The sequence below is a fragment of the Centruroides vittatus genome, unplaced genomic scaffold (genome assembly GCF_030686945.1).
Source record: "Centruroides vittatus isolate TY-2023 unplaced genomic scaffold, ASM3068694v2 scaffold_752, whole genome shotgun sequence".
Classification (NCBI taxonomy): domain Eukaryota; kingdom Metazoa; phylum Arthropoda; class Arachnida; order Scorpiones; family Buthidae; genus Centruroides; species Centruroides vittatus.
In genome coordinates this window covers 69,234-84,664 of record NW_027122716.1, presented here as the reverse complement: position 1 = coordinate 84,664, position 15,431 = coordinate 69,234, and the positions used below count along the sequence as shown (strand labels likewise).

Below are 15,431 nucleotides of genomic sequence, written 5' to 3'. Positions count from 1 at the left end.
GCAATGAAATCATCTAGTGTCATTTGTCACTTTCTTTTTCTTTTTTTAAGCAAATGTTGGTAGCAGAAGATCACATCCAAAATGCCTCATCTTGCTTTTGCACTGCTTTCAAAATCTAGATCATTTGCTACAATCTGATCAACAATTTTGGTTATCATTACCAAACATTTACAAAAAAAATCTGTAGCAAGTACTTTGGGTTCTTCGTTTTCAGAATCACTATTTTCCAATTCTACATGAATTCCTTGATCTGCAGGTTTTCGAAGGTCGTTGTTGGCAAGACTCACCAGAAACTGCAGTAACTCCTCAATATCCTGCTCATCTACATCTCCTAGTCTTGTTGTATTGATTAAGTTGACAATTTGGTCAATGATAGGCTCTTCTTGTGAAAATCCTTGAATACCTCTGGCCATACCTTCTTCCACACACTGTTCATGCATTTATCAGTTAATTCTTTTCAAGCAAAGTTGATATTGCCTATGGCATCCATAATGTTATATTTTTTCTAAAATTGCATCAAACAAACATAGATTTAAGGAAAGTACAGCATTACAATGAATTACCATCTTTTGCTGATTGGTTTGTGTTTGGGAATAATTGTATTATATATGAATCAATAAAATGCTGCAATAATTTAAATAAGCATGAATTTTGAGCTGTTTTTAAGGCTTCAGACTGCATTATATCAAATCAGCATTCATCAAGAAAGTGCTAAATGCGATCTTACTGTACCAATTTTGATTTTATTTGGGTTATTCCTTCAAGCTACTGACAGCTCCAAATAGAGATACAGTGGTACCTCGGTAAACGTCTGCTTTAGAATACGTCCAATTCAGAATATGTCCTGTTTGGACGAAACAAATTTTGCTCAGTATATGACTTTTGTTTGGTATACGACTTAATTCAATTATATGCACCATCTATGAACAAGTAGCACTATCGGTGTACTAGACCAGACTAGACGTTCGCAGTGCCACGGTCTATAACTTTGTTAAATTTCTTCTGATTTTAATTTGTAAGTAAAACTTTATTATTTTTATTAATCATGAATTGCAAAAAGGCAAATGAAAAGCAACAGAAAACTAAAAACATGACTAGAATCACAATGGAACTGAAAAAACAGATTGTTGAGAAATATGAAAGTAGCATGCGTGTTCGAGATTTAGCTGTTGCATACCGTATTCTGAGAACGACGATATCAACAACCGTGAAAAATAAGGACATTATTAAATCTGCTAACGTTGCAAAAAGGGTTAAATCAATTTCTAAACAGAGATCGGAGACATTAGATTATGTTGAGAAATTGCTTTTGCTTTCGATAACTGAAAAACAATGTGCTGGCGACAGCGTATCAGAAGCAATTATTTGCGATTATTACTGTAATAACTTTAAAAATCTATAATAAAATTTATTTTTTTATTAATGTGCTCAAATAGTGTTTCAATTATTTTAAAATCCCATTAATATACCATATCAAGAGGAGATTTTTTTACATGAGAACTGATTAATCATTTTTACATTACTTCTTATGGGAAAGGTTGGTTTGGTATATGTCCTATTTGGTATAAGTCTAAACATCAGGAATGGATTAAGGTCGTATACCGAGGTTGCACTGTACTTATTTTATAACTACCTGATACATGAACAAGTTTTTGGCTTTTAAATTATCTTGTAAACAATAAATTTCACACATTGCAAAAACAATTACATAATTCCAAACTAAAGAAAACTTCAGAATTCATGTTACAAGAACTATGTAAATTACTTATTTATAACTTTTATTTATGACATAACATGAATGAATTAATAAAATTAATTCATTCCCATTATATCTCCCATTCATAATTCATTCTTTAATTTCACCTTGACAAGAACTTCAAAGTTAAACTAACTCCAAAAAGTTATTAGTAAGTCAAACTTTTATCATATGATTACAGGAAAATGTTTCAGGATAAAATACTTCCACTTTCACAATGTTAGTTAGGGGGAAAAACAACAATTTTATCACCTGGCAAAATTGTTAAAACTAACAAAAATTCAATACTATGTTATTAACACGAATAACAAAAATTAATTTCTAAACATTATTCTTATAGATGTTACAGTCAAAACCCGTTTTTAGTTAGAACGTGTTTTAACTAGTTGAAACTAATTTATACTGGATATCTTTGTTAAAACCCGTTTTGTCTAGTTAATTTACTGCTGTACATGTTTTGATTTTAGATAAAATTAGTTTTAACTTTTAACATTAGTTAGAACTAATTTTAGCTACATAAATATGTTTGGGGGAAATAAATAAAGTTATGTGTAGTGATTCGGGGGAAGATACCTAACATTATGCTTATAAAGGAAATTATAGCAATAATTTGGGTTTTGGAGGCCTCTAACGAAAATATCATTTTCTTGAGCATGTTTTTCAAATAAAACTTTGGAGTATATGAAAAATAATTGTATATTGTGTTTGCAATGATGACTATTTTACCGTCTGGCATTTTAGGCATCCCACCCTAAGTATCCGGGTGAGATCCCAAATGCCATTAGGCTATGATAACAAATATTATTGCATAAAATTAATTTTCGAATATCTTAACCAAATTTAATTTATTGCATATGTAGTACAAAGTACTTCATAGTAAGTATAACAGCGCAGTATAAGTATTGTTAAGTTTCCGCCTGTTCTAACGTGCTCTATACCTAGCTGAAAGCTTTTTTCAGTCCAAAAACCTTTTTGAGAAGTCCTTATATAATTTCTATGCATGTCCTGCAATAAAACGAGAAAACAAAAATTTATTAAAAATAGGCATATTGGAATTCAATTAACAAAAAATAGGCATGTTACCCCATGAAAAATGTGGCATTTTTCAAATTTTTCAGGGTAAGATGCCTTGTGGAGTTACGTGTTCTAGCATGTCTGATCGGGATCGGCGGTAGCTCACAATAGAAACTTTAGAACCTTAACTACATCACATATTAATTTCGCAATTTTTAATAAATTCTATTTTAACTTTTAGTTTTAAAATGATTCTAGAAACATTTCACAACAAAAACTTCGTCCTTATCTTGCTTTTATTCTTCTCAGATGTAGAAAATGAAATAACGGTAGCCAACTACAGCTTTCTGCACTCAATATTGGTCCAATGATTCATCATACAAACACATGACAATATCTGATGTCAGTGTTTGAAAATATCAAAAAGTAGGCATCTTCCCCCGCTTACCATCTTACCCCGAATCACTCTATATGTTGCAGTCAAAACCAGTTTTTAGTTAGGATGCGTTTTAACTAGTTTATACTGGATGTCTTTGTTAAAACCCATTTTGTCTGGTTAAAACTAGAATTTACTGCTAGTCAAAATTGAATTTGAGTTAAAACTAGTTTTAACTAGACAAAACGGGTTTTAACAAAGACATCCAGTATAAACTAGTTTCAACTAGTTAAAACGCGTTCTAACTAAAAACGAGTTTTAACTGTAACATATACAATATATACAATACAAGAATAATTAAAAATTAAAAGTTCTATATTAGTATAATCCTGTGGTTCCTAACTTTTTATCAAGGTGAAAAGGGCTCCACAATTAAGTTTTAAAACCCTGACAATTTTTACTGATTATAAATTAAACAACAAATCCAAAATAATTTATTCAACATGCAAAAAAACTTAATGTTGGAAAAGTAAATAATACTAATTCAAACTGGTAATTTATGCAAATGATTAATTTTCACAGATTATTTCATATGTAGATGTGGTGGAAACTCAACTAGTGAGAGAATCAAATTGCTAAACACACACTCAAACACTAGATTATCATTACCCTCTAGGCCAGTGTTTCTCAAACTTTTTGGACTGCAACCCTCCTTCTGCACTTAAAATTTCAAAGGACCCCGATGTTACGATATGTACTGGTGGCGACACCAGCGGTCAACGAGGTCAGTCGTAGAAGTCAGTCGTAGTCGTCAGTCATGCAATTCACCACGTGTGTATTCACTTGTAGAATATCTAATAGTTAATAATAAATAGTTCTTAAATACTGATCGTCATATATATATCCAAGAGTCAACAACATAACACCCGAAGAATGAGTATGTGTCGAAAAACATCCCGGAGGGAGGGGGTTAGGCTCGTATTTAAATATTTATATTGTTTTTATTATTTATATGTGCAATTTATTAAGTAAAAATTATTTTATATACCTTTTTATTTCTATTATTTCTAAACATGAATCCATAGTAAATTTATAAAATATTTGAAAAACTTGATCTGCATCAATTTTTCAGCGACCCCCAAATATTGTTCACCAACCCCCACTTTGAGAATCACTGCTCTAGGCAATAGTTTCTCTGACAGGAATAAACAGTTTAATTTTTGAATACAAAAAATATTGAATACACAGGAAAGAATCAAATTTTACTGTCCAAATTTACTGTCCAAAATTAAGGCAACATGGACAAATTGTAGGATATTTGAAAAAGTATTTGGTGAATTAGGGAGAATGTTTGCAAACAGATACTTCATGCCATGAGGAATTAGTCAGTTATATGAAATGTAAACAAAAAATTAATTCTCAGAGATTTGCCAAAAATATTCAATATATGATTTAGCAGATTCCCAGGAAAAAAAAGGTTAATAGGGAGTGTGATTATCCCTGACAGCTGTACATTACCCATGATGGGTAGTCATGCTGTTTACAAGGTTCTGGAGAAGGCTTTGGGGCAATAAATTCCTTTCCTCTACAAGAATGGATTTAATTACATCAGCCCCTTTCCATGGTGAGTCTTGGAAAGGGGCTGATTTGATGTAATGGCCCTCCTCAGAACATCGCAGACATGATCAATGAAGTTTAGGTCGAGATTATTCCATCTTGTGAATATCCTCATCTTCAAGGAAATCCATAACTAGCTGAATTCTACATGGTCTAATTTTATCATCTATAAAAATAAACTGGGGTCAATGACACTTCAAAAAGTATCGCATATAGCTCACAAATCTCATGTCTATAGTGCTGAATAGTCAAAGTTCCTCCCTTGAAGACATTCAGGGGCATACAGCCATCCAACATGATACCTCCCCACACTAGAACACCAGCTCCACCAAGCAGTTGTTTTCCGTGATGTTTGAGGATTGATAGCATGTCCTCTGCTCTTTCTAGATGTTAATGTGTCAAGAATCAGTTAAAACTGATTCTTGACACATTAACATCTAGAAAGAGCAGAGGACATGCTATCAATCCTCAAACATCTTGACTCTAATGAGTAACTTGTATCTTGACTCATTAGAGAACATAACATGACCCACTGGTTCTGCATTCAGAGATGATGCTCACAACACCAGGAAAGATGGACTCTCCTTTGGGAAGGACTGAAAGGGACACATCATTGGTCATCTAGAATAAAGCCCTTTCTCTGTAAACCATCTATATATAGTTTGTCTCAATACCAATAAATGTTCCAATGGCAGCAGCAAGCTCACAAGACAACTGTCTGACTGTCATCTATGGTGCAAGGCAGTTAAAGTAAGTTGACCGTTTTATGAGTTGTTGTTGATCTTGGTCAATCTTGTCTGCTCTTCTGGTAATGGTTCCTGTTTCTTGGAATTTTTTCAATAGCATGCACATCACTTTTCTGGACACCTGCAACTATGTGACCACCTCCACTTTGGTCAAGTCTACTAACTGTCCTCAATCTCAATGCATCATCTAAATGACAACTGAATGTCAAAATTTTTATCAAAATTTAATTGACCTGAGCACATTCACTACTCAAAAACAGTCAAATCACAGCTTTACAGAACTCCAATTTTCCTTTTACTTTGTAATTTGCATGTCTTCTCAGATGCCATTTTCAACTGAAATGATAATTCAATTTGTCAAGCAAAATTGTTTATATGTTAATATTTTTAGAACTTTTACTGGTACCGGTTTGATTTATTGTGCTAAATGCATTTGTTGCCTTAATTATGGACACCAGTGTACATGACTCAATTCTACTACCATTTGACTCAATGGATTTTACTTTCCACAAACGTGTCATGCAGAATCTGTGCATAGATCCCTTTTTCTTATGGAATATTAATATTAATTTTTGAAATTTCATTTCAATAAATTTTTCACACATATTTTAACTATTAATGAGAAATTATTTCATATTATGAAGTTTAGACTATTTACAAAAAATTTTTACATTTTTGAGTCTATCTTTTAATCCTTTACACTACTCCAGAAGTAACAGTTACTATGGTTATTTTGAAGAATAAACTTCTTTTACAAAGGTAAAAATAGGTAAAAAATTCACAAAGTTAAAAACAATCCAGTGTCAGCCTTTTATTAGAGGTTCTGACACTTTTCCATTAAAAACACAAAGAATTCTTCTCACCATACTATTGTGGGAATGCCGGGAGGTAGGACGAAGTCGTACCTCCTTTTTTTTCGGTGAACAGGTCAGCAAGACCCACCCCACTGTCATGGATGGCTAAATTTTTATGATATCCCGACTTGTCGGGATTGGGTAATTATTTGTCAGGTCGAGTGGAAGAAGCGTATGGGTTCGTCGATAAGTTAAGGCGATATTCAAAGTAACGGAACCACGATGAAAACAAATAACGATTTATTTAGACAGGTAAACAAATACAGATAATCTAACGCGTCCAGTTCCTAACCGCGGGAGAGAGAGAGAGTTTACAAATTTCAGGGTCATACCTCTTTCTAGGATGTATCGGCTGTAATCGTAGGAATATCGCCTCGATAAGCTGGAGGATCAGTTGTTCTCTGGTCGTGGAAGTAAGCAGGAGGGTCGGTCGGGGCGGCTCATTGTCGGCAGGCTTCGGCGTTCTCGGATTTCAGCCCTCGATTCTCGGGACGTGCGTCTTATGCGGACCTTCGGCGACCCCGATATCAGCCTTTTCCCTTCTTATATACTACAGGTCACGTTATCTTCGATCACCAATCGCGATAGTTGATGAATCGCTAATGATTCGATCTTTGTGATACGGTTTGTATCCAAAGAGAAAGGAAGTGCTTTTCGACGGCAAAAGGCTGCACTTGCTTTGAATTTCGACCTTTTCTACAATTTCCTACGAGGGGATTTGAACAACAAAAAGAGATTTTGGGCCGGGTTAAACCCGGTCCTCACACTATCCTTTTCCAATTTATAACTGCTTCTAGCCCTCCGGTGGTAGATACGTAGTGTAAAGGATTAAAAGATAGACTTAAAACTGTAAAAATTTTTTGTAAATAGTCTAAACTTCATAATATGAAGAAATAATATCCCGAGTCAACATTGAAAATTGTACCATAGAGAAATTATTTATTGTGACATTGTCACAATGCCAGGCTGCAATTTTTTCAAATCGCAGCCCAATTAAGCTCAAAAACAAATTTTACTGGTGGAACTATAGGATTCCATAAAATACAAGTTTGTAACCATTGTTCTAAACTAATAATAGTCAATGAATTAAGTGCTAATTACAGAATGGTATTTCCTCAGGAATAGAGTAACAAAAACACTTTCTATGGATACTAGAATTATAGAGTTTTTCCTTTGCATTATTTACATATTTTGGAGTTGAAACATGTCTTTGAAATACAGTGGAACCTCGCTTAACGAGCATAATTCGTTCCAGAGTCTTACTCGTAATGTGAAACACTCGTTAAGCGAAACAATTTTTTCCATAGAAATTAATGTAAAATACGATAATGTGTTCACGCCGAAAAAATGCCGAAATGTTTTATGTATAACATTTATTCAAAAGAAATTGTACAATATACACTGTTAAGCAGTGTGAATCATCATCATCTTTTCTTCTAGCGCGGAATGAACCATCCTGGAATGAGAATTCGATTTGCAGAAACAAAAAAATAGTCGCAGCTAATATGTTTGATAAACACTTCAAACGATATGCCAAATTCTTGGGTTATGTAAATGCTATAATTAAATATTAGAAATTAATTAATTTGACTAGAGGTAGGCAGTTGTTTCCATCTCGTATTAATTTTAATTATAAATAGTTAATTTTAAATTCAGACATTTCTAAAATTTAATTTGGAATTGGTCATTAAATTTAATGACCCAAGAATTTGGCATATTTATTATATAACGGGCTATGGTTGTTGATGTTTATGAGTAATATGTATGAACACAAATTTGGAAAAATATGTGATCACAAGCGACACTAAGATGCTAGCAGAAGAAGTGCTAAACACAGACTGATGGAGCATGCCACATGCGCACAATTTGGGACTTTCCCTCTCCTCATCACTTGTTAGGCAAAATATTGCTTGTTAAGCGAGGCAAATTTTACAATTTGTTTTGCTCATTATGCGAAATACTTGTTGTGCAAGGTGCTCGTTAAGTGAGGTTCCATTGTATATCTTTCTTTCCAATTTAAGTATTTTAAGTTTGAGAAGAAGCATTACAAATATAAATTTTATCATTTTTTTCAACTTTTTTATATCTTTTTCTGCATTAATAAGAATATAACTCTCAATAAAAAACATCCAGCAATGAGTTGCTTAACTTTCCCAGCAACATTTAAAATTTTGATTGCACCATCTGTAACCATATTTTATTTAAAAAACTGTATGTTTTTAACTATTATAAAATGGCAAAAAGCTTAATTTTGAGGCTAGGAATGAGTTTTATAAAAAATTGCAAATGCTAATAACAAAGAAAATTGTCATTAAGTCTGACCCTACTTGAAATATGACACACCCTCTATCTCCCCACCCCTCGACCTATACCACCAGAATTTAATAGCATCGATCCCCTAATACACAAACCTACCTGCAAAATTGCAGAAATTTTTGACAAAAAGCACAGTAGTTATTAAGCTTCAAAGAGAATGAACAAAATCGTACCCTCATACACACATGAACATCCATATATACAGAGAAAAAACCTACATTTTTTTGCATTTCTCGATATTTCAAGGTTTCAAGTCTAAAAATGTAAAAATCTTTCGAGGGTCATTTTTTGACCAATCACCGTACTTTCCCTCTGTTATATGTAACAGAGCTGAGAAAGTAACACAAACCTGTCACAATGGAAAATTCTGGCTAGTACTGTCTAGTTCTGTTTTAGACAAGATTTACTGTATTAATAAAAACTGAAAATAAGTCATGCTGAAATAGTATTAATGAGAGAGAAAATGGCTCAAAAATGTATAAATTCTAATAAATGGAAATACATTAGTAAAAGCTTTACTATGTAAATAATAGTAATAACCAGTAAAATTTTAAAGAATTTGTGTGAATGAAAACTACAAATAAATGACAAAAGATCTGAATATGTAACAAAAATATAATATTTAGGTATAAAGATTAACAATAATAATAAAATGATCACAAATCAAACAAATAATTCTAATAAAATAAATGAGTATTTAAGTAATATTAAGTGAAATAAAAGGAAACAATAAGAATTAAAAATCAAGAATATATAATTTAACGCTAAGATTAATATAACACTAACATTTGAGTTGTGAAATAAGCACTGAAACAAAAACGTTTGACTGATTAAGGAAACCATCAATATGAAAATTACCGTATTTTACGGACTATAAGACGCACCTTAATTTTTAAGCAATTTTTTAAAAAAATACCTATAAGACGCTACGGACCATAAGATGCGCCTGAATTTTGGAGGCAATTTTTTAAAGGAAAAAAGTGTGTCTTATAGTCCGTAAAATACGGTAACTTTGTAATTATAATAATAATAAACAACACACTAAAAACTTTTTTTATATCCCAGTACAAATAGCTTTAGATAAAAACCTAAGTTTTGGTCGAAAACTTTAGTTTCTGACCAAAACTTGGTCTTCGTCAGTATAAAATTCGAAACTGGAATTTGAACAACGTGTTTAAAATTATTTTAAATCCAAATTATTTAAAAATTAGAAACTAATTTTCACCGTACATGCTACTGAAGTGATAAAAATATTGTTACATCCCACAAATAAATAATACAATGTATTGGCTGGTGTAGAAACATTAGCAACATGCTAGTGTTGTTTATGCTTTTTCTCATAGCACCACCTCCATGCATATGATACCTTCCCTGACACCCAATCTGGATAAATCCAGATCTCCTACTAAGTTGCTTGACAATGCAGTACACAACTTTATATCTGAGCACTTACAGGGGTATGATTGGAATGTCAAGAATTCCAATGATCTAATTGATAGTTTACGACAAGTTAAGGCAACAGATGTTGCATGCATTACTATCTTTGATTTTGTCTCCCTATACCCTTTGATTAAAATACAACTGTGCTTCTATTACTAAGCCACGAAGGGGCAGGTAAGCATTGTAAGCATGTATTAGATCGAACGCACCTCTTATGCTATACTTCATTATTCTGCTTCAACAACTCTACATATTTGCAAAAACAGGGCGTACCTATGGGCAGCCCCACCTCGGGAATTGTGCGAATTAGTTTTTTGACAATTGGAGCAAAAGGCCATACCTCTATTCCTACCCAACATCCTAGTTTATAAAAGGTATGTAGATGACATCTGCATTCTTTGGAAGACTGAGCCCAACATAAATGATTTCATGGAATATATGAACAACAACATGTTTGGCCTTAGTGTCAAACTGGAGCAGAAGAGTGACACAAATGCACGTTTCCTAAATGTCAACTTTCGCCTTGACGCAGACAGAGTGCAAACCAGCATACATAATAAACCTTGCTATGTACCAATATTTATTCCATTGAACTCTGTGGACCCTCTTTCTTACAAGATCTCTGTATTCCATGCGCTAACTAGAACAGCATACACACACCATATTAGATGGGAGGATACTGTGGCAGAACTAAAGCGCATTGAAAACATAGTGGTAAAGCACGATACATAATTTATTGCGCAGGTACGCCAACCTACTAACGGCACACCTCACACACAGCACATAGGTATCCAGCACCCATAATCATAGTAGCAACCAATCACATACAGTGGTGCAATACAGCCAACATCTAAGTTCCATTTATAAAGAAATTGCTAACCATAAAGGCACAAAGATCACATATAAGAGATCTAAGGCCGCGACTCCACTAGCCGTAAAACAGCTGTAAAACCCGTCGCTGTAAAAGCTTTTAATCACGTGACCTATTTGCGTTTGCGCTCGGATTGCGGTGGAGGTCCGGCTAGCAAAGCTTTTTACGGCGACAGTACTATTACGGTGTATACGTGATATATCGATATAAAGACAATAATTATATTCTACGAGTTTTCTCTATACTATAATTACAAATATAGTAAAAGTAATATCTTTACTTTCATATATTGACTTTTATTATTATATTATTAAGATAATATACAGCATTTATAAGCTTAGCTTTTTTATTATATACTCCTCTAAATTGAAGGATTTTCCTTTGGCCGTTCATATCGCGTGTTTTAGGCATCCATTATTATAATCGAGATACCTCTTGTCGTAGATACATGAATACTTTCGGATGTTTTCGATAAATCTTTCCAGATCTTCTAGAGTAGCCACAAGAGAACGTACACAAAAGCTCGTTTTCCGCCATTTTCGCACCGTGTCACGATGACCTAGATTCAACTGACTTCTGATTGGTGGATGGTACTGGTTTACGGTCATATTCACTTCGAAAGTTGAACACTGCTCAACTCGCTTTTACATTGGTTTTACGACCTGCTCAGGCGTAAAATATCATGGTCACGCGATTAAAAGCTTTTACGGCGAGGGGTTTTACGGCCCTTTTACGGCTAGTGGAGTCGTGGCTTAACACAATATATGGGCTGTTAGGTTTCCTCAGAGGACAGGAAAGTTGAGCACCAGGTGTCTATATGGCTCCTCTCAGAGACCACAGATTCCAGCGAGATCTAGTATACATCAAATCCACGAAGCACTCACTAAGCAAAAGAATACAGGAACATGGGTATTATATCACCAACCAAAGTCATACCACAGTCCTAGCCACCTATGCCATGGACGATGAAATACAAGCTGACCTCCATAGGGCCAAATTGGTAAAAATGTGAAATCAGGTTCAACACCTTCGCAACCTTGAAGCGTTAGAAATATACAAAACCGGCTGGCTGGCAACTGTATTAATGCGAAAGATGCAGCCAATATTTCGTATGCATGGAGGTGGTGCTATGAGAAAAAGCGTAAACAACACTAGCATGTAGCTAACGTTTCTAAACCAGCAAATACATCGTATTATTTTTTTGTGGGAATGTAACAATATTTTTATCACTTCAGTAGCATGTACAGTGAAAATTAGTTTCCAATTTTTAAATAATTTGGAATTTAAAATAATTTTAAACACGTTGTTTGAATTCCAGTTTCGAATTTTATACTGGTCAATAGCCTGACAAAGACCAAGTTTTGGTCGAAAACGTTAGTTTTTATCTAAAGCTATTCATACTGGGATATAAAAAAGGTTTTTAGTGTGTTGATTTATCCTTCCCAGGGATTGTGCAAGAAATTGGTTTTATAATAATAATAATAATGATAAAAAGGACATAGGATTAATTTTAATCTCTGATGAACTGTATTATAACAGCACTTAAGTACACTTAATAAATTGCAATTTTTATCATATTCATTGAATTTACAAAGCAAAACTAATTACTTACATTTTTTGGAATTTTAACTTCTGATTTCTTAATATATTTGGCATTCTTAACTTTTGAAGACTGAGTGAAAATTGTCTTTTGTTTCTCTTTAATTACAGTAACTTTTCTATTAGTCAACTTTTTAGGACCAGTACATGATTTACTCTTTGAAACTAAAATGTAAACATTGTCATTTAATATGAATCTTCCTCATAAATATTTTATTTCAATTTAAAAATGTATACTTGTATTTAATAAATAAGAAATATGTTAAGATAAAAACTCTGAAAAAGAATAATCAACTGTGAAAATTTTATTGAATATATCAATAATTACTTTTTAAAACAATACACCACATTAACACTTACAAATTATTTTTAACTAATGTAAGCAATGATTAGATGAAATTACATGCTGAAAATTAAAAAATATTTCAACTTATTTTAATTACATTTTAAAATATTATTTTAATATTAGTTTTTTTAACACGTTAATTTTTAATTAATACAGTAGAACCAGGTTAACTTGAACTGGGATATCTCAAACTTGCATTTACACAAAGTCTTTTTCTTTCCACAGGTGTCTAGCATACAGATTTAAATATTAAATCAAACTGATTAACTCAAATTCCTCAAACTGTCTAACTTGAATTGTGTTTGATACAGTATTTTCATAAACTCTCTGAAATTTTAATTTAAATAAAATAATCAACATTCATCCATTGAATAAACTAATCAGAAACTTTTTATAAAGTGAAAAAACCATGCACGACTAAAAATAAACGTGTCATGACAGTGGGCAGAGAGTTGCTGACTTCCAGACAGCATGCATGACATGGATACTGTAACCTACATTCAAACCTACTTGTTTTTGGTTTTATTTGATTTCTGATGGATTTTTACAACCAGCTGACATAATAAATGTACTTTTGATAAATTAATTTGAAAAAAATGATTATCATTCAATTCTATGCAAAAATTTTAACCTTTCCAGCAAAATTGAAAAATATAACAATTGTAGAGTGGTATGTTTGTGATAAAAAATAAAAACCAGAGCAATTTTAAAACCGAAATACGACACTTAAAAATTCCCTGTTAAAGAATTAGGAGTGAATGGATTGACCATTCAGGAAAGTATTTCTTGATAACTTATTTAAATTGATTAATGTCCCATCATCTGTAGTGTTGTAACACAATGGTTCAGCATACAAGTGGTTGTATCAGCCAAAGATTATTAGTGTTTTGCACTGCAATCATTTTGTCATATTTTAAGTATTTTTCATATAAAAATATAGAGGAATTATATAAATTTATAGTTCTTTTAGTATTGTGTACACTCCAAATTAAAATATCATGGAACATTGGCAGAAAGAAAGTTTTGAAGAAAAATGTAGCAAGTATTTAAAACGTTTCTGGTGACAAGGAGACTGAAAAAGCAGATATCAAAAAATTGTTTCTGATGTCTCTATTTGATGTTTTATTTATAATCATTAAAAATTTCTGGGGTCCAACATTTTTCATTAAGGTGAAAAGAATTCTGTAATAAAAATAAGTTAAGAACAATGTTTCCTCTAATTTTTTTTTGTAGATGAGCAGAACATATACTTCTCTGAGCAAAAAAAAATTTTTGCTGAGCAGATTCTGAGCAAAAAAATTTTCTGAGCATATAAAATCTTATTTTTTCCTATAAAAATTAAAATAATTAATTATAAAGTAGAGATTAAAATTCATTTTAAAACATACTTCCATACAAAATATCATCTTTTGTCAATGATTTAATGTATTTAATCAAAATATACGTAGCAATAATCATGCCGCAGACAGAGTGAGAAACAAGTAGACAACAATTCAAATCAGTGTGCATGCTTGCCTGCGTGGCACATAAATTATCATGCGCAGCAACAATTTGAGCAGTGCGCTGTCACGCAGCTTAGAGGGAACATTGGTTAAGAACCGTTGATATAATACAACTATGGAAACAAAATAAATTACAATAAAATATAATATTAACTGCAAAGAAGGTATGAAGGAATGTCCTGTGTATATTTTATTGAGTTATAAAAGGTCTTCCAACTGAAAGTAGAGGAAATGCCAGAAATAAGAATTCACACCTTAAAATGGGCTTCAGCAACAAATTTTAATGAAACACAAATGTTTCCGACCTAAGTTGATAGGTCTTCAACAGTTGAACATTCAAAAATATAATATTTAAATAGAAAGAACATTCAAATACAAAATAGAATAAATATAAAAATTTACTTACAAGAAAAATAAAAATACACGTGATTAATAATAAAACAACAAAATAGAAAATTAATAAATAAACAATTAACAAGAATGTGAAAATAATAAAAATATTAAAAGCTTAGCCAAACTTTTAATGATGTGATTTAGTCTATCTCTCTACTATTTTGGAAACAATTATATCTTATTCCTATTTGTTACAGTAGAGAATCGTTTATCCGAACAACCCCAGTCCCCAATTGATTCGGATAAACGACTCTCTACTGTATTTCCAATACTATTCCAGAATTTTTATCATATCTTTTTTTTCTTCTTATTACAATAAACTTCTCTTTCATTAGTCTTGAAACAAACATTGAATAAATAATAAAATTTTCCCTTTTATTATTCTTGAAATAAAACTAATGTTATCCTATAAACATCCATCACATGCTCTATGTTTTTTTTTTTTTTTTTTTCAGTTTAAAATAATAAACTAGATTTGTCCAGCATTCTAAATATAATTTTATTTACTATAAAAACAATAGGGAGAACTGGTTTAAGATATTATAATGTTTTTGACTGACCTAGTTAGTTTTCCAAACAACAAATCCTTGCTCTTTAGCCA

The 15,431-nt window shown here is 32.1% G+C and overlaps 1 protein-coding gene across 3 annotated transcripts in view; it reads right to left on the bottom strand.

The window, feature by feature from the left end:
• LOC136989728 (HAUS augmin-like complex subunit 8) overlaps positions 1-15,431 on the bottom strand; it is a 47,026-nt gene that overhangs the window by 28,711 nt on the left and 2,884 nt on the right. For all 3 annotated transcript variants that reach the window (XM_067287975.1, XM_067287976.1, XM_067287974.1), the window contains exon 3: positions 12,603-12,754. In XM_067287975.1, the coding sequence (XP_067144076.1) occupies positions 12,603-12,754 (152 nt within the window). The remainder of the gene's footprint in view (positions 1-12,602; positions 12,755-15,431) is intronic.